This window comes from Corvus kubaryi, unplaced genomic scaffold (assembly GCF_017639235.1).
Source record: "Corvus kubaryi isolate FWS band 111438036 unplaced genomic scaffold, C.kubaryi_AGA036_p1.0 37308, whole genome shotgun sequence".
NCBI classification, from domain to species: Eukaryota; Metazoa; Chordata; class Aves; order Passeriformes; family Corvidae; genus Corvus; species Corvus kubaryi.
The window spans coordinates 4,598,053-4,618,882 of NW_024581096.1; the positions used below are offsets into that span (position 1 = coordinate 4,598,053).

Genomic DNA, 20,830 nt, shown 5'->3' on the forward strand with positions numbered 1-20,830 from the left:
GACATTATTTACATATACAAAAATTGCTTGAAGAGCAAAAATAAATTCCAGCATTTTATAACTTCATATTCCAGAGACAGTAATGTGCATCTTGCTGTGATTTGTAAAACTGCCAGTGTATTTTGAATGCTAGTTCAAATTAGATTGTAGTTATGAAATATGTGCCTATGAGCATGTGAATTTAAAAGAATATATTATTGCAGCTAACCATTTAATGTCAGTAGTTGGCTTTAGCAATGTTCTCAATGTAAAATACAAAAAAATTTTCTGAATTTTTAATATAGTGAATTATTATAAAAGAAAAATTTCACTGTTTCAATATTTATGGGTTAAATTTTTCTGAAATTTTCTATAAATAAATCGTTTTCATGCAAACTTTCACATATTCTTAGAGTTTTTTCTGTAGTACTTTCACAGGTAAGCTGAGATGATAATTAAAAAAAAATAAATTCAGTATTATCTTTCCAACCCAGTCTCTTTTAGTTTTTAACCCTGCCTTAGACATGTAATAGAAACCAAATAAATGACCCTTCAAAGCTACACAGAAAATGCTGACAGTAGTTTTAAAGTGCTGACTCTAGTTTTTGTAGGTTTTGTGCAAACACACTGAAATGCAGGCCATATGGTCTCAACCAATAGTGAACACATTCTGTTAGACATGCTGCATAAATTGTTTCAAATAACAACTGCTGCAGTTTCAATTTATTTTATCTGTATTCATGAAATAGATCCTCGTGAAACAAGACAAGGAAGGGAGCCATCATAGCCAGGACAAAAAGGGCCTGGGCAATCTCTGGGCCCTTCTGTGATGGAGTGACTGCAATGTTCAGAAAGATGTAATCTGCCTGGATTTCTGTAAGCTTTCAGCACAGTTCCACACGGCATCATAAACTCCAAACTGGAGAAACCTGGATTTTAAGGGTGGATATTAAGGAAATGCTGAGATGGACTCAGCCAGAGAGTTGCAGTCAATGGCTCTATGTCCAGGTGGAGGCCAGTGATGAGTGGTGTCCCTCAGGGCTGTCTTGAGGCTTGGGCTCTTCAGTATCTTTATCAGTGACAGAGACAGTGGGACCGAGTGCACCCTCAGTACATTTGCAGGTGACAGGAAGCTGAGCAGTGCAGGTGACACAACAGAAGGATAGGATACCATCCAGGGGCACCTGGACAAGCTTGAGAACTGAGATCATGAGAACCTAAGGGTGTTAGAAAAGCCCTAGTGCAAGATGCTGGCACCATAGTCAGAGCAGACCCAGACATGAGTACAGACCTTGGAAAAGAACTTACTGAGAGTAAGTTCTCTCCCTGCCAAGAAGGACTTGGATGTTCTCATGGCTGAAGAGCTGGACATGACCCAGCAATACCCTTGCAGCCCAGAGAGCCAAACATGTCCTGGGCTGCATCCAAAGCAGCACGGCCCGCAGGGCCAGGGAGGGGATTCTGCCCCTCTGCTCTGCTCTGCTGAGACCCCACCTGCAGTGCTGCATCCAGCTCTGGGATCTCAGCAAGTCCAGAGAGGCCGCAGAGATAATGAGCAGGCTGGAGCACCTTTTCTATGAAAAGAGGCTGAGAGAGTTGGGGTTGTTGAGCCTGGAAAAGAGAAGGCTCCAGGAAGACCACATTTCAGCCTTACAGTTAAAGGGACTTAGAAAAAAGAGGGAGAGCAACTTTTTACAGGGATAGATAGTGATAGAGAGAATGGTTTTAAGATAAAAAAAAGGAAAAAGATTAGATATTGGGAAGAAATTATTTATTCAGAGGGTAGTGAGGCACTGGAACAGGTTGCTCAGAGACTTTTTTTATGCCCATTTCCTCTCTTTGTTCATGGCCAAGTTTGATGGGGCTCTGAGTAGTCTGGTCCAGAGGATGGTGTCCCAGCCAGTGGCAGAGGGGTTGGAACTAGGTGGTATTTAAGGTCCCTTCTAACTCAAGCCATTCTATGTCTCTAAGATTTTTTTTTTAAGAAAATATGTTGCAAAGTTGATGAACACCTAAATAAAGAAAGAGGAAGACTTGATGCCTTTCCTCGAATTTTAATTAGAGATTCTCTCTTTCTGCATTTAATGTAGCAGCATATATCTAGAAGGAATTTAGCTGGATTGAATTCAGTATTAAAAACAGAGATAGCTTTGCTAATCAAGTACTGAAGGAGAGCATCAAGAAAAAAGAATAGATTGATTTGCTATACTAGAAGGCTACCATTAGACTATGTAAAACACTAGCTAGATACCAAGTAAAACTGTACTAGTCTCAGAATTGCTATGCTACAGGATGTTGAGGTCTACATATAAGTATTCCTCTGTGGATATCCATATAGTAGACTAAGCTGTGACAAGTTTGATGACAGACAAAGTATATCTTACTCATAGAAGGGTAAAGGGGAAAGACGCATATTGTCCATGTCTAATGTGGCAATGCACTGGCAATACTGAAATGCTTGCATCCAGTTTAGGCAACTTATACTTCCACAAGAATATGAAGTTTCTGGCTGCTGTCATCTCTGGTGGTATTTACAGCCAGTGTTGCTGAGGGTTTCTTTGGGATTTATAATGCAACATGGATTTCTTGTGCCTGGTACATTGTTTAATAAGGGGAAACTCAAACATTTAAATAGGTAATAAAGAGTTCGGATAGAACAAGCAATCAGTCCTAAACTGAGAAGAAATTTAGAATCGATGAATATCAGAACATATTGTATCTCTCCCTCCTGATGCCTGACTACTCAGGAGAAGTAGGTCTTACATGCATTTTCAGTGGTAGGTATAGCTGCTGTACTATATATATATGCATATTCATTTTGATCACCTTACTTTTCCCTCTCTGGGAAGGAAGGGGTGAGAGGTCAGAAGTGCAGCTTTTTTGAACTGTGATAATTACTACATTAAATATGGATTGGGGCAGTGGTTTCTTGGCGTTGTTCATCTCTCACGCAATCCGAATATGATAAGATGCAAGGCCAAATATGGAAATATGTCAAGTTTACATTTCTATAAAAGGAAAAATTTAGTACTGTGTACATTCAGTTCAACTGCTACAAGTAAGAGAGTGGAGAGGCAAAAAATCCTCAATCCCCAAGTTATACAAACTTACAGGTTTTATCCTGGTACCATAGGATTTATCAAGTCCATCTTGAATTGCCCACAACCTAGGTTTCTATCATAAAGTAGGCAGGAAACCATAGTCCACAGAAGGATAGATAGACAGCTGAGAGGAGCAGTTCTGTCTGTCTTAAAATAGACATCTGAATCATGGAAACAGACTACCCCAGCAAGTGCCTATCAGAGCTGTCTCTAGCAGGAACCTAGCTGACCAGTTTAAATGAGCAACCAATCCTCTGACAGGTCAACGCTAGTGAGAAAACTCCTTTCTTAGTGTGCCTTGTTTAACTCTCAGTGAATAATTCATGACAAGTAATGTACTCTCAATGTAACCTTCATTTGTTCTCATAGAAGCTCTCCAGTAACTTGCAACTTTTTAAAATACATAGCTTTTTGCCTTTAATTACTGTTTTGAGTTTGACAGTTTTGTGTTACAAATCAAATACATTTTGTACTTTTGAATGGTTTTTTTTTTCTTACCCCATACAAGCCACATTAAATCTTTGGAGTTTTCTATATCTGAAAAACAAACAGAAGTGAAACATGACTAGCAAATTTTATACAGATTCAAGTGGATTTTTTGAAACATGAGTGTCATAGAGGTATACTTCCTCTTCAAGAAAGGCTTTGTAACATAATGAATAATTTAGATTTAATTTTAGTTCCTGACATTTTTCTGAAGGACTTAGAAGTATGGATGATGTCATTCTACCAAACAAGAGTCTTATCCATGTCTGACTCATTCAGGTCATGGTCCCATACCTGTGAATGCCAAGTTTCCAGTGAAGAACATGAAGAAATCTGCTCTACTGTTTCGTAGACAACTCTGCTGTTACACTAATGTAGTTACCTCACCTCAGATTTGCTTTCAGCATGACTTTCTGATAGTAAAAGTTGATTGTTTCCAAAAAGACAAAATGTTACAGAAACATTCCTTTTAGAGTATGCATGGTTGGGGTAGGCAGCTTTTTTTGTTAATGTTCAATTTTTGTTCTAGACAAGACAGAATTGGAAAACAAAAATAGAGGTTTAATATATGACTGGCTAACATACCTAAAATTGAAGTGTGAATTTTCAGGTTGTACATACAAGTTTTGTTTGCTTGAAACAGTGGTCTACTTTGTACTCTTGAAATACAAGCATAGTCTTAGAATGGTGGTATTCCTAAGAGTCTTCCTTATTAATCTCACACTATCCCATTCTTCTGAACAAGGTGGTGATGAAAGAGGGCGTGTCTTACAAAATATGATGGTTCTGATAGTAAGCCTGACACTCAAGAATAACTTTGTCCAGGACCAGCCCTAACTGTCTTATCTTTGTAAAAGGAATACAAATCCTCTCTTGCCTTTCCTAGCAGCCACTGCTTCATCTGAAAAAAAAAGAGAAAGAATGTTAGTCCACCTTTTTTTTTAGCCTAAAAAAAATGGCATATTACTCTTGGAAACCATAGCTACTGCGTAACTCCCTATTGAGTTAAATATGAGCCACCAATGTTTATTTTTTAAGCAACTACTTAGCTAAGAAATTGTAGTCTGAGTTTGTGTGGAACAAATAGTTCAAAAACAGAAGGTCTGATGGAAACATTGATAGATTTTTCCTTTAACCTTGTAATTAGTGCTGTATTATTGCAGTAAGGCCATTTAGATGTGACAAAAAGACTGTGTTTGATAATGCAACAACCCATATTTTTGTATGTCTGTGTGCTTATATATATAGACAGATATACTCATGGTTCAATCTGGGGGGGATTTTTATGTTTATTTAAAAAAAAGAGAAAAACAGCCTGACACCCTAGGCAGCCTTAGCTTAGCTGAAGTCCAAAGTCTTCCAGTAGGATAGTATTTAACATTAGGCTATTCTCTGTTATGCAGTGTTAATCCAACATCAGCAGACATCATTTATTCCAATCTTAATGACAGATGTAGGCCACAGACCACAGCCATAGCTGATAGCACTGTTTGCCTAGAATATAATGTTTCTCAGAAAAAAAGTATTCTCCTGCTCCTAAAAATGAGCTTTTTAAATTTTCTTTTTGAGTCTCTAGCAAGATTCTGTTTTGATCTCTGAGACCAAATCTATGTGGACCAGCAATGGTCAGTTAGTACTGAGGCTGATAACCTCTAACTGCATAACTGATTAAATCAAATTAAAAGTAGACAGGAGTAAAGGGAGAGGAACACATTTTCAACCTGACTTTTATCAAGAACATGACTTTGCAATGTAAGGGGGTGAGGCACTCTAAGGCCTCTGTAACACAGACCTCCCTTACTGCTAATGGTACAGGTCAGGCAGCAGCACCTGGCAGCTCCAAAGGAAACCAAGATCAGGCATCTTCAGACAAGGTGTCAGATTAGAATTGGATATTCTCACAGAAGACCCTCTTTGCCATGCTGCCTATGAGGAGTTTTGCACATTTGATTCTGTGTAAAGCCTTTGTAGAGCATGTAGTAACTTTGTTTACTCTACAAGCACTGAGCTAATAAACCATCTTTATTTTTAAGTTGGGCAGCTCAATCCAGGCAGCTGGATGTAAGTGGATATAGAAAGGAAACACTAGCAACATATGTCACATTTCGTCTGTGCCCTTTGGTTTGCCCTCTTGCATTCTTAGGAATTCTATGCTCTAGTTATTATTACATTTTGTAGTTCTTATGCAGTTGTGTATAACTTTTTCCTCTTTGCTAAAGGAACTCCAGTCAAAAGGGAATATGCCGTTACCTAGAAATTAATAGCAAAGTTTAATTCCCTGGAATTCCAACCCTACAAAAAAATATTTTTAAAATAATTTGCTATGTTGAGCAGAGGAAGAATCTTCACAGGCATGTCAAAAATTTGTTTCTCCAGTTCTCTGACTCTATACTTGTGTTTTGAGAGATACGTCTCCTGAACCTAGACCTGCATTACTAGTTCTCAGACGCACTCATGCAGGTAATATAAGAACATCTTGTTAATCTTTTCTGTCCTTCAGTTTGTTGTGCAGTACAGGACAATAAGAGGATAATCTAGTTCTGTGGATGAACTATAATGAACTGTGCAACTCAGAGTTGCACGAAACTAATTGGTATGGAGCTTAGTTTGTGAAAAACTTTATCCAACAGTGGAATATGTACTCCTACATATTTGAAAGGTTGGGCTCAAGTTTAAATGCATATTCTTTGTTTATTGAAAACTCTAGCTCATATAAATATATCAACTGGAAAGTATATACGAAGAAAGGAAAGACACAAACTGTGAGCAAGACCAGATGCAACAGTAACTAAACAATAACAGGGATAGTCCTGAGTGAATGAGCCCAGCTCCAAGTTTTTAAAGATATTTTAGTTATCCTACTTGAAAAAAAAAATATGAAGCTAAGATTCATATCAAAAGGCAGCAGATCGTGTTACAGCTTTCATTTGGTAATGTGTATTCCAAACACCACACTTAAGAGCCCAGTCATTATGTCTGAATTCTTGAGACTGTGAATCCATTTCTTCAGCTAGCGTAGAGCAGCAGTAGCCTGGCACATATTGCATGGTTTTTTTTCATCAGTTTGATGTCCAAGTGCTTTTCAAGCAGCATTGTGTGGGTTATCCCTGTTTTACAAACTAGGAAGACAAAACTCAGAATGTTTGAGCAAGTTTTCCATAACCTCAAGAAAGAGATGTTGCCAAGCATGGAACAGAACAGTCACTCCTATACCTCATTCCCTAAGCCACACTTTCTGCAATTCATTTTAATATTCAATTCTGTGCACTGTAATACTGGTTTAATTCCATTACTTACTAATTTGAAGAGAAGTAACTAAGATGCAAGCATGCTCAAAGTGAGCTGAGTCCAGCACACTTTGTATTACTGGTGTTTTAATTCTTTCTGTATCTTCTCTTCTTTAGACAGTTTAGCTATACAGCTAAAACCTCAGTTGGTGATACATGCAGATAAAAAATATGGTTGCTTTTCTTGCTGTTTTTATTATTAGCATATTTAGTAGTACTGAATGTCTCCATCTTTTAGTATTTTCATTAATTTTAAAACTTTTCTTCATTATTTTTATTATACAATCAACCCTTGCCTTAAATGTGGTGGAATCCAAACAAGACTTCTATTCCAAAGCCTTTTTCCAGCCACCCTAAAAAATAAAAGGATTCCAAAAAGGAAAAAAAACCCTTTTTTTTTTTTTTTTAGTTACAGGATTACATGCACAGCTATTTAAGCAATGGCCATTTCTCTGTTTATTCTCTTAACTGTCCTTTTTTTTTCTCTTAATTCCTCAAATTATGAGAAATTGAGATTTTTTATTATTTGACCCCATACCAGATACAAAAATAAATACTACATCATCATCTATGAGCATGGTGGACTAGTATGCTCCTATCTTTTCATAAAACTTAGACAAATCTGCATTTGAGGTTAATTGCAGCACAACAGATTTTATGTATGAATTAGAAGCTATTTTTAACTGCCAAAGTTGTTCTAATGGGTTCTCTACAAACGTCTCTAGAAAGAGGCTGGCCTTTCTCATAATGAATATTAAGAGGTTCCTTTGTTTTAACTTTGACAAAGTCAACTGGTGAATTTCAAATAAAACTAACATTCCCTGGAGGCCTGTGAGCTCTCCTTCCTACTAATAGACACCCTTTGTTGTGGGAGCCCTGTGATTCTAAGGTTACTACCTTAAGACAGGCTCTGATTCGGCCACTTGAAGTATGGTTGCTTAATATATATTTCATAATTGTTGAAGTTAATAGGCACTTGGAGAACAGGAGTTTGTTTCTAAGGAGCTGAGGATGGAGAACAAAGAAAGCATATTTACAGTGGGTGTTAGTATTTAGTTAATGAGATGGAGAACTGCGAACCCATGTGAACTTTTTTTCTGTACTAGTATTGGAAAACACTGACTCAAATATTTGAGTACCTGCAACTAGAATGTATTTATATTGCATAGTAGTGTTTAGTATCTAAATATGTTAATATTTCTAGTTATATTTCTAGCAACTACAAGTAAGAGGCAGCATCTTGACTGATGCACTACTGAGAACAGACTATCCTGGGATACTTACTTTGTAGCACAGCAGAAATAGTCTTTGAATATTCGATTTCAGTATGGTATTACAAAAAACTTACTCAAAAGCTTTGTTTTCCTTCATTTTGTGTTCCTACATAAAATTGAAATAGTTTTCATATTTATAAATAATAAATAACCAAGCAAACTTTAAAAAAACCCCAGCATTAAAATGGCCAGGTATTCTGTAACAATCCAGGACCTCTATTTTATCTGATTTTCTTTTTTCATGACCTATTCCATCTGTTAAAGGAATAAAAAAGTTTCACAACATGGTGCCTGATTTATGTGCTCTTCTATAGACGTGTGACCTGCACAGTGACAGACCCAACTGTTACTAAAGGTCCCATGACTGTATGACCCTTCAAGCTAAATTTACCACCAATGCCTTTTCCACTCATTGAAGTTAACGTTTTTGATTGCATAAGACTCTTACAAAAGGTCCTTTGCAAGTCACTAAGTGATATTTGAGAGATAAGTGCCAGAAAACGTGAAGAACAGAACACAGAGCAAGAAAAGTTATTAACATTCCTTCTGCTGTTGTGGATCACTTTATATGCAGATCACTAGCAAAAGCCTCCAGGGCAGTTAGGATCTTTCCTGGTGATATACAGCATAGTTGGTAATGCATTTTATTGTACTGTTATAAAATAAAGTGCAAAGGTTGTAGAGAGCCTTATACACATTCCAGTTTGATAATTTTTTGATCTTTTGATACATAATCTATTTATCATATTTTCCTTCTATTTGCCAAGTCTATATAAACTTTATGAATGCAATCTTCAGTGCTTGTTTTCATTATTAACCTAGATGCACTACTATCAAAAGTAATGTACTGCAACACTTGTAGCAACTGCAAAGGAATGGCTATTAAGCATGTAAACACTTGTTCAGCAATAAATTTGTTCTTTCAGTTTAAAATCAATTCTAACACAGTTCGGAGCATTTTCAAAAATTTATAAATTAAACAATATTATCTCTATTTTTTTCACTGCATTTTTCCTCTTTTAATGCTGAAATTGCCAAATATATTATGATAGGAATTAGCTCCCAAAGCTTTTATGATATTTTTTTGGCTAGAAATTATAAATGCAATTTTTTTGATAATATGTGAACTATTAATGTAATTCTTATATCAGGAAAAGGTATTTGCAGTAGACCAGAAAGGACGTCATGTTGTAGTTCTTCAACTAAGGTATTTTTTCCTTCAGTGATTAATAACAATCACTATCTGTATATGTGTTTGACTTTAACAGTGAACAAGGAATTTCATTTTTATTTAACTTCCCCACAGTGTTCTGAATGTCTTTCAGACAGGGAATACTTTCTAGTTTGAAGTTAGACAATAGAACTTATTCAAAGTATCTAAGCAAGTGTTAGGAGAAAGAGAATGGGAAGAATTACATTTCTGGGTAAGGGTTTCAGTGGATTTGGAATAAAAAAACCTTTGTTCCTGTCTTTACTCCACAGAGACTAATTTATCTAGCATGTCTCTAAGCAGAATTTCCCTGCAAACTCAGAAACATTACTGTAACTTACATTCATCCTTTCCTTTCATTTATTATCCATAAGTATTGTTTCCTTTTTATTTTCTTTTTTTTCCCATTTTTTTAAATGTTATTGACCTTTAAACCTGTTGTTATCAAACTGCAAGAAAGAGATAGGGACTCTTTTCAGCTGCCTTCATTCTCATGTGACCTGAAGGGAGAATAGGTTCAAAATAGACTAGTTCCTCCCAGGGCAATACAAGACAGAAGAGAAAAGCACTGTCATTTCCGAACAGCACAGTGCTAGAGTAAACTCAGCATGAAAAAGGAAGGAGTTGCAGCATGTTAGAATTCTTCCTCCACAGCCTGGATTTTTACACGAGACTGATTTGGAGTGTGTTAAAAAGAAGAGGATTTTAAAAAATACTTTGAAATGGAGTACTTTGAGAATGAGCTTTTTAAGGACAACTGACATCTGTGCTAGTATTACTGAAGGAATTTTTCGAAATGAGCATTGTTATGAAGCCAAGATCCCGATCTACCAGCTCCTTAAGGACTACCGACGCAATGTGGTAATGTGATTCGTTTGTTTCTTTCAGGCTCTCCTTCCTATTAGGACACAGAGATATGTCCCAAGAAAGTCACAGACTTTAATTTTGACTTGATAGATTTTGCATGGTTATTGAAGATGTTCAGCTGTTGAGTTTCACAATTATTGTTGTGTTTTATTGTAAAATACAGTGTATATAATTTTTAAAAAGAGAAGCCTTTACATACTTTTTGTGACACATTACATAGATTTTTCCCATTCAGCAGTCAGGTTCAATCCTTACACTTGGAGATTCCTTCTAAAAATCTTCAGTAGACTTATTTCAGTAACAGAAATCATAACAAAAAGCTTGCATTTCTGGAGGCCGGAGAGTAAAATGAAGTTATAGTTTGTGTGAGCTATTTTGGGATGCTTACATGTAGTTTTGCTGCACAAACAGACACTGGTAGAGATGTGTCCTGGGAAGCAGCAGACTTTGTAGCAGCATATGTGAGACTGGGCTATGTTATGCTTCATGTGTTTCCCCTCCTCTCTGAGGCTTAGAGGAGTAGAAGTAGCCTGTGATATTGATCTGTATGATTTTCTTGAAGATTTTTTCAGTTAGCAATCAGCAAAGTTTTGTCTTTTGACAAAACTTTTGACTTCGACTTTTTTTCTTATGAGAACTTTATGCTGCTTTTTAAAGCTTGATGGGCACTGACAGGACAGCTTTCTATAAAGTATGAGAAATAAATTCTCTTTACTCTCTTAATGTGCCCCACATTTTTTTCTTCTCTCTGTGTCTTTAATAAAACCACCATCATTTTAATAAGCACATAATAAACTAATTGTTCAGAGCTATATTTTACAGGTATAAAATTATGTATTTTAAAATATAACTTTTTTATATATATAAATGGCTGATGTGCTACTGGGGGAGAGAACAGTAAATAAATACAGTTCTTTGTGAGGAAATACATCCAGTTAATTGAACATTAGCCTAATAAAAACTTTATGTTTCAAATAGTTTTGACTCTGAGTTAAAGCCATGTCAGTATTACTGTTAAAGCAGTTAGTAATCTCTTCCAGTTATCTTTTACTGAAACAATTTTGTAGTAAAAGAAAATTAAACAAGTACACTACTCAAGCTAAAGAGTAGTCCTAGTTGTTCTCAGACACTGCTAAGGCAGAGTTTTGCTGAAATAAATGCAGTAAGTAGTGTCTCTATCTCTTTATTAATTTACAATACCATGTTGGTAAACTAAATGTTGCTAAAGTGCTACACTCCGCAGGGTGCCTCCAAGGAAGTGAGCTAAAACATACATACCTTAGCTATTACGTACAACTGTGCAAATAAGTCAGTACCTCTGATTAAGTCTGCCTTTCTACTTTGTTGTTTTTGTTGTTATTGTTGACTGCCTCCATTAATTCTTTCAGGAAAAAGTAGTTTAAAAGAAAAAAAAAATCCTTGTAGCTGATGGTTGCAATCTAATTTGAGCACCAAATATTCTGTCTAAAATACCTGCCTTTTGTTGCTGTTGCCTTTAGTTATAATGCTAATCTGATATCTGAGAATACCTGTTCTGCTGGTTGTAAACTGGGAGTCCTCTGCTACCCTGCTGTTTGGGAACACTACCTGAGCTCAGAGGTAACTCTCAGGGAGATATTTGGAGGCTGCTGGAGAAGGTACATGCTGTTCTCTGGTGGGGTGGAGCAAGGGCAGGCAGACCCTGTCCCAAACAGGGGGAAAATGGAGCGCTGAGATCAGAGAGAGTGGGAGGGAGCTGCTGCCTGCCCACACCGACCTCAGCTCCTGGCCGCCTCCAGGGAGGTGGCAGATGAGGCCAGCCCACCCTACCCACGTCACCCAACCAGCAGCCTTCAAGGTGGGCCTGAGCAAGACCAGTTTCCAAACCATCTGCTTGGCTTAATTTTGTGGGCCTTATTGCCTGAATCTGTGGGTTTGTACCTTCCTGCAGTTCTCTGGGGGAGAACAGCAACACTATAATCTTGCCACAATATGAATGCCTAGGGACAAATCAGATCAGGATTAAATCAGAAACACTGGTAGGTGTTCAGGCCAGGAGACAGGAAGAGCTATGCCACGTAATTCTCTTTTCTGAATCTGTTAACATAGGGACCCCACTCTATGTAAGAGGAGCAGGAGTGCCTGGGAGGAAGGAGAAGTTGAGTCTCAAGAACACAGAGACTTGAGTGACAGGACTGTTTTAAAGTGTGGATACCTGTCTTAGAAGGGTTTGAGAAAAAATGATCCCAGGATTTCCTCTACCACTTCCCTTGTGAATATTAATTTCCATTAAAATCAGAAACCAGGCTCCAAACACAGAGACCACTAAGAGGACAAAAAAGATGTAAAGACAAGACAGAGAAATCTCTGCTCTTGGTTCCCTGTAATCACACTCACTCTCTGTCCAAAAGGCACAGCAAGTTCAGTGTAAAAGCATGTGTGTGGTAAAAGAATAATATTCTTTTCTGTATCAATATTACAAAGCATTCAAAAGGTATCTCCACTGATGATGTGCTGTGATGGGTACCCCAGCTGACTTTGAGCAGATGCAGATGAGCCCAGGCTGTACTGATGTCTTCCCTTTTAATGTGGCTTGGGTTGGAGATGGCTGATGTTTAGCATGATGGTAGGGTCTGTAGGCAAACCTTCTCTTTCCGATGTACCTTGAAAAATTTATCCTGATGTTATGGTGACTGAAGTAAAAGCAGATGGTTGGCATTTATACAAAATAAGAAAGGGACTTATATAAGGCTACTTGTTATGTTAATGCTGCTCAATTCTACCACTCACTGCCACTCATTCCTCAATTCAGGGTGTAGTTGTAAAGTATGGTTTTATACCATAGATCTTCTGGAGAATAGTCTAGAAGGGATAAATGATTGTGCAGTCTTTTCAACTAAGACAATTGATGTGTCTTTTTATTCCAGAGAAGAAATAATAAGGAAGTAAGGAAATCACAGTAAGCTAAACTTTGGCTGAGACAGGAGTACAAGCATTTAAATGAGAATATGATTCCGTATTTTCTTGACTATTTGCCACTTAACAGTAAAGCAGTAGTGTTTCACAGAAAATGTCGTATTTCTGTTGATTTTTTCCTTTTGTAATGACAGAAAAGTCTGAACTTAGAAAAAAAAAAGGTATTTAGATTAAGTGAATTAAAATGTTACAAGTTTAAATGAGGAACTGATGGCAAATCAAGCAAGCAGCCTGGGTTGTTGCGCAGAACCTACTGGCTGGAAATGGTGCAGCTGATCAGATTTTCGAATTGCCTTTGCTTTTCATGATACATGTAACTAGCCAAAAGAGCTATAAGCCTCAGGAGTATTGTCAGATTTTTGCCACGATCCTTTCTGCATGATGCAACTAGAGATAGTTAACTGTTTACTTCATGAGTTGGAATCACTGGGTTTTATTTATTTTTTGTAACGTAGGCCAGTTTGGGCTTGTCTGGGTTTTGGAACTTTGGTGTTTGATTGATCTGAAAAGGGCACAGCCTGTCTAGTGACCCAGAAAGCAGAGGTCTTCAACAATTCAGTCTGTGGTGTTATGTAGAACAATGCATCTGTTCTTATTTAGCTCTAGAAGTGGGTGATATTGCTTTTCTGCAATATGATTAAGTTCAGTATATTGGAAATCACTGAAGGATGTTGTCAAATACGGATTTCTCAGTCTATGACGTATTTATAGATAAGTGGTACAAAACTGACCTCTTATATGGACTTTCCATGACCCTTAATATGTGGATCACAAGAGAGATACTAAATAAAAGTTTTATTGAATGGAGACAGTAAAATACTTGTGGCTTGGCATCAGTGAATGGCGTTGTTTCTGGGGCAGAAGAGGTAGAACAAAACAGTGAGCTGACATTCAGGTAGCTGCACTGGTTTCCTGACTTAAAGATACCGTACAGTAGAACTCTGCAATAAGCATGACCCAGTCTTTTGGTAGCCCTGTCTGACAGGAGGAAGCTGCGGCCACATCACACTGCTTGGGGACTGGCCATCCCAAAATCGTTCAGTTCCCTGGTTAATCCGTTGGTGCTAGCAAGCCTATTGCCAGTACAAAGATGAAGAATGTATTCAATAAATGATGCTGAATGAGTCATATGTGTATAGGTTATTATTATTATATATTTAAAGTTAGCTGCTGACTTCCAGACTGGGAATCCCAGTGCTGGTGACACAACACCAAAACCAGGCATTCCTTCAAGGAATCTTTGTCTACAGGGCAGTGAAGGTAAACACAGGTGAATGTAACTGTGGACAATATTAACAACATTCATGTCACTTGGCTGCTAAAGGGTTAAGGTTTTTTATTTCTGTGTTGGGTGAATCTCTTTTCCTCTCCAGTATTATGATTGTTTTGTGAGGCACTGTTGATGATACTACTTGTCCCTTGTTGCCATATCTTACGAAACTGTATTAAAAAAGGAGGGTGGGGACTTCACATAATATCCAATTGCAGTTTTAGTAGTTGAAAGTATTGAATAGAGTGCATTGGGAAAGTTCAATGCAATCTGCACACCATCCAAACTCATAGGCAGGGATTGTAGTACCAAGTATAACATGTAAAATTGAGGGATTTCTGAATGTTGAGGAAAGCCTGCAAGCTACAGATGAGTTTTCCTACATGAAGTCTGACTTTGATTGAATTCATAGGTGACTTCATTAAGAAAAATAGGCTTTTGTAAGCAGTATGGTCCTCAAATCACGGCAACCATAGAAATTCAAAGGGGTATATATGCTTTTATTTACTGTTCAGTGCTAATGGGAAAGTCTGCATAGTCAGCATGATGCCATTTTCCATAGTGTGATATGTTAAACAGTGTTATTTTTACAAAATGGAAGGAGAAAAAATGTAGTTTTTTCAATGAAGTAGTGGTGGGTTTTGAAAGGATCAAGTAGTCTATTTTCTAAAAGAATAAGACATGTTCTAATGGGCCTGGCCACTAGTCTTCCTAACCTAGTATTCTGTAATCACCTGCAGCAACAGGAATAGCTGAGTCCCTGTCCAGTTTCTGCAGTCCATTCCCATCATGTTGCCCAGCATTTACTGGTGTTGTATTAGGGATGTTACAGGGTTCACCTTGGCCTTCTGCTTCTCCGATCATCTATGTACCTGTTTGCCTATAGATTGCCTAATCTCTTTTCTGAATTTGCTGGTAAAGTCTTTTCCCCTACAGCCTTCTGACAATCTTTCTGCTTATGTAGGAAAGCCACTTTCTTTACTGAGCTTTAAAATTAGTTCTGCCATTATGGCATTTCATGAAAGAGTCTGCATTCACTTATCCAGCAGCTCCATGATTCTCTAAGTTCAGTTAAAGCCTCCTCAGCCTTTTCCTGTAGAAACTGAAAAGTTGTAGCCTTCTTGTATTTTCCTAAACAGGCTGCTGCCCCATCCCTTGATCATTTTAGTTCCCATTCATTGTATTTCCTCAAAAGAGACCTGAGTGCAGGCATTACCCAAGATGTGAACACACCAAAGTTCTCACACAGTAGTAAAATTATATCTACTTATTTTCTCAGCACCTTTGTTGATTATGTCCAGTATGTTGTGTAGATTTTTTGACTGCCATTTCAAGTTGAGATAGTGATTTAAAATAATTTTTACTGCTTTTTTTAGCCATTTCTTTTGGCATGTTCTCATCTCTGTATTTTTGTAGAGCAGAAGTATTAGACTTGCCAACATAAAGACCAGTTACTTTAACATCAATGTGATAAGAACTGCTGTCTTGAAATAACAAATGTGGTGGTTTTTTAAACAAACAAATATTGCAAACTATGCCAAACAGAACAAATTGCAAAGTTTGACTCCAGCAAAGAAAGGCACTACCTCGGAGATACTTTCTTTCAAGCTGCATCCAGATAAACACATGTAATACTCTTTCTCCACCACACGCAAACACACGATGTAGTCCTCTGCCTCTCACTTGAGTGCATTAACGATCCACTTTCAGTTTTCCTGAAAATATAATCTTGTCTTTACAGCACAGTTTTCACACCTTCTCCCTGAGCACATCTGTAAGTTATCAGCTTGTGGACAAAGCTCTGTTCAAATCTAATGACCATGAGGCCCAGTGAAGGTGTGGCACTTCAGTGTCTGTCCCTAGTGTAAAAAAGGGAGAGGACAACAAGGTTCATGGGGAGCTCACTTGACAGCTCAACCTGAATGACCAAAAGCCCATTTACAGCTGGTTCAAGTGGGGATAGAAGGTAGTTCCAACCCGGATCAATGCTGAGATACCATGATGGAAGCCTTCTCCCTTTTCTACCCTTCCATTACACCATGTCTGAAACAGTTGTTTGCATTTAGTTCCACAACAAGGGGTTATCTTACTTCCTACCTTGTATTCTGAGAAGCACAATTGCAGTGTAAGACGTAACAGGTGGGATTCAGCTCATCTAGATAGGTTTTTATCATACCTGATCTAGTAACCTCATGCTCTTGGTGAGAAATACTTGCTGTCAGGATATGACGTCTGTGACATATTTTAGATGTCTGCGTCAGGAAGGTACGTACTCTTGATGTCACTGATTTTATCAGTGCCACTCAACATAAGTAATGCATATAAATGAGATCTAACTTGTATGTGGACACCTACAGTGTGCATCTATAGCCAGATTAATTCTTTCTGATGCAGCTTATGCTGAATACATGCTTTAATATTTAGTAATTTTACTATTATCTTATAAGGGGAATTATCACATAAAATAAGAGAAATGCAATATGGACTAGAGAGTATTAGAACACAACAGCAAGAATAAACCGACTACTTAGGCTAAATATTGTATTGAAAGAACTTTGCAGTCAAAGTGAGGCCAATTTGCAGCCATTAACTCACTAAACAGTTATGTCATCATTCCAATGACAAAACAAATGATTCAATCTCATTACTGTGGTTCCCATCAGAATTCAGCTATGGTGGTTTCTAATTCAGACTAACATGCACTAGAGCATGTTTCTTAAGTCACATTACAAAACCAGAAGTACATTTCTGCACTCCTTTATTTGGTAGCATTGCTGTTACTGTTAAGATAGGGGCATTCGTGGCTTAGATAGGTGCATAGTATGATATTATATGGCCTTTTAAGTATTTTTTCTTTCATTAGAAATCATGAAATCTTTCCAGACTTATAATATATTAAAATACAGAACAGTTTCAAAGCTAAATGGCAGAAACAGATTTGTTCATTTGACGTCATTTTTGAGGATTTGAGAAGCACAGAGAGGAAAACATGACTTAAATTTGTTGCTTTTCTGTTTCATTTGATAGACTTATATCAGCATTTGGTGGTGGCTTTTTAAATGTGCTCAAATACTAACACACTAAAATCTCACACACTTATTCGAAAATAGTTTTCTCTATAGTTATTTGAGAAATACTTTTCCCCTTCTATGAAAGTGTTAAGCATAAAAAAAGGAAGAAGATTCCTTCAGGAACATTAGTAAGAGTCTTTTTATTTGTCAGACATCTCAAATCCAGTACAGATCAATTAAAAAAAATTCATTTTTGCAGTTTCATTGTGCTTTATTTAAGTTCAGTAATTTAAAATCACTATTCAAATAAAATATTTGAATAAAAATTCAAGTTAGACTAGAAAAAAAGGGATTTATTTTTATGAAAAAACCTTTCAGTAGTTTTGAAATTTATCCTTAAGTTTCTTTTAACAAGTGTAAATGTTTTGTGTGGTTTTGAAAAATGTCAGTTTTGGGGTAATTTTATTGGTTAGTTATCTAAATTTTGAAGAACTTACCATATGCAGTTATATAATATCCTACTAACAAATGTCTCTAAAGTGTGTACCCACAACGTTTCAAAAAAAGGACACACATTCCATCAGTACAAGACAACACACGGCAAAGAGTTGCATGTTGGTGCTTTCTGTAGTGCCCTGGGAGCTGGTGGGATGATGCTGTAACGAGGCAAGTAAACCCTCTGACACCGTGACAGGCTGCTTTTGGAACCCCAGTGACTAATTCCATGTGGTGGTGTACTATGTCTCATAGCTGCTGCCAGCATCCACCCCCTCACACATCATGGCAGACAACAGCAAACACTTTTAGGAAATTCTTTCCAAGAGGTATATATTGAGAAATAAACAGCTAGTCACTATGAAAGCTCCTTGGTTGCCGCTGCCCTGAAGTGTCCCCTGCACAAGATCAGTTATATAAGATCATCTTCTTCTGAGAGCTTTATATTAATAATCATCTTTATTGTCTCAGACGTTTCCACATTTAGTAATTTTAAGCTTGTGAGCCATGCTTTCTTGTGATATGTTGTCTTTCCCTGACTTAACCTTAACATCTATTTTTCTCTTGTCCTAGCCCTATACATATGACTATTATTGGGTTCAGACACTGTAACTAATTTACTTCCCCCCATTTTCACATTTTCTGTCCTTCTTATTTGAATTTAAATCTCTCTTTCCAGCTGAGTTAGAAACAGCCTTCATGATTTGAATGCCATCAAAATTTACCTTTGCAAGATGGGAACAAAACAGTTCTTTTAACAGTTCTTTTACCTTCAGTTAATGACAAAAATATTGGTTTCAATTTTTGTCTTCAAAACTTCCAGATATAAAATAGGTGTTTTTATGTCTAAAACTGAGCAATTGTGTTACTGCAGCTTTCATCCTTCCTTGTTCAACATCTCCTATCCTGTTTGATGCCCATGTTGCTGTATCAGGAACACAGATATGTTCTATTCAGTTGAATCCTTTTAGTGTGTTTGCACTTTAGATGTGTGATGGCCATAAAGTTAGTCAAAAATTCTGCCGTGGAAATGTGCATATCTCCTTAAAATATATAATCCATATTATACAGAATAACATAAAATTTCCTTGCTTGTATATGTGTATTTTCCAAGTGCGTCCAGTGAACTAAAAATTTTATTTACTTCTCACACTATATATCTTCATATATAGTGTGAGAAGCCACAGTGTGATAAAGCCTGCACTCCTTATGTTCTTTAAGACAAAATGAAGTGCATCACATTTCCATAAGTGAACCACTTGGTCTTACTAGTATTTAGTGTTGCTGCTTTCACTGCAAGCCATCCTAAGGGCAGTTTGAATTAAACTGTATGCATAAATACTTTTTTTTCTTTTCCTCGTTCTAACTTTTGTTCCAGTCAAGTATTTTTCTTTCATAAAAATGTATCTTCCGTTGTTTTCCCCCTTGGTATAGCTTGAGTAATTTTTTATACACTCAAGTCTAATAGTCACATGACATCCTCAGCTCTCACATCTAAAAATTAAAGATTTAATGCTTACAGAAAAGATTGCGAGTTTCACAAATTAAAAGGTGAGGAAAAGATCCATTGTTTTTAAACTCTCACCATTTTAAGACAATCCCTTCACCTTTACTTGCATAGTCAACAGGGGAATTCATATAAGTCCAGAGGGCTGTTCAGAAAATCAGAAATGTCATCCTAACACAGACAGGTGCTCCCAGCTTTCCTGTGAGCTCTCTCCCCAGGGACTGCTGGGGAGCCTGGCCTCCAAGTTTAGCTGTCTGTGCAAACCTGTGCTATTAATTTTCCCTGTGTGATCTATAGAAAAACTTTTTTTCTTGTTTTGCCAAGTGATGTTTAGGACTTTTTTTTTAAAAAGAGATTTTTTTGGTGTAGTTACTTCTTATTCTTGATTTTTATATATAGTTTCTTTGCATGATTTGCATAAAGATGGTGTGATAATGCTTTTATCAGCTGGTGTTGAAATGTACAAAGGAAAAAGGAAGCACAGAGGAAGGACATTCAATAGAGTGAAATGCCATTTCACAGATGCTGGATAGATTTTGTCCAATTCCTGTGTGCAGTTTTTCATTATTTTTCATCTGTTATATCTGAAACTACATTAAAAAAGATATTGGCAGGTATAACCCCATTTTGTGGAGAGAAATATGATGAAGTAAAGATGAACATTTAAAAGTTCACAGGCCTGCTTACTAGCTTGCAGTAAGAGTGTGAGACTTCTATTTAACCTACCTCTGACAGACCCAATAAGGGTAAAATGGAACATGTTTTCCTATGACAAAGGGAAAGGTCAGGTCATGAAAGAGCAGCAGTAACATCAGTACTTCAGCTGGTAGATGTTCTGGTTATACTCATCAGCAGATGTTTTTTAGTGGTAGAGGCCGTATTAGGTCCTTGTTGCATTCCTTGCATACTTATTTTGGCTACCAAAACACACTGTTACTCTGAGAAGCTCGGTAATGGCAAGGGGGAAAAATCCACCATATGTTCTTACAGGCTGCAAATGTTACTAGGGCCTTGAAGGGATCCCTTGCTGATGCTGGAGAATGAAGGCCTTTTTCCCACCCACTTTCATTGTATCACAAGTTTTCTTCAAAGCATTTTCAGTGATGAGAAAGCAATTAAATATGTACAAACACTGTTCCATTTGAGCATGGCTTAAAAGTAGTTTGCAGTAGGCAGCTAGGTTGAAAGAAACATTTATGGAGATGTTGTTAATTCTTCCAAATGAGTTTCAGGTTTTCTTTATGTCTTCTTCAATTTTACATTACTTTAGTCTTAAAATAGTACTGAATTCTGAAATTGAAATATATAAACTATAATAATTTGATTTCCTACTATTCTTTTTGCCAGTCATTCAACCACCTGGACATCAAAAATTTAATGTAATACAG

General features: G+C 37.0%; 1 protein-coding gene across 7 annotated transcripts in view; it reads left to right on the plus strand.

Moving 5' to 3' along the window:
• PDE4D (phosphodiesterase 4D) overlaps nt 1-20,830 on the plus strand; it is a 551,221-nt gene that overhangs the window by 408,520 nt on the left and 121,871 nt on the right. Inside the window, exon 1 of one of the 7 annotated variants that reach the window (XM_042028302.1) lies at nt 9,881-10,198. The exons of the other annotated variants lie outside the window; for them this stretch is intronic. Within the exon in view, the coding sequence (XP_041884236.1) occupies nt 10,134-10,198 (65 nt within the window). The 5' untranslated portion in view covers nt 9,881-10,133. Of the gene's footprint in view, nt 1-9,880; nt 10,199-20,830 lie in introns of those variants that run through there. 7 annotated transcript variants of the gene reach the window in all.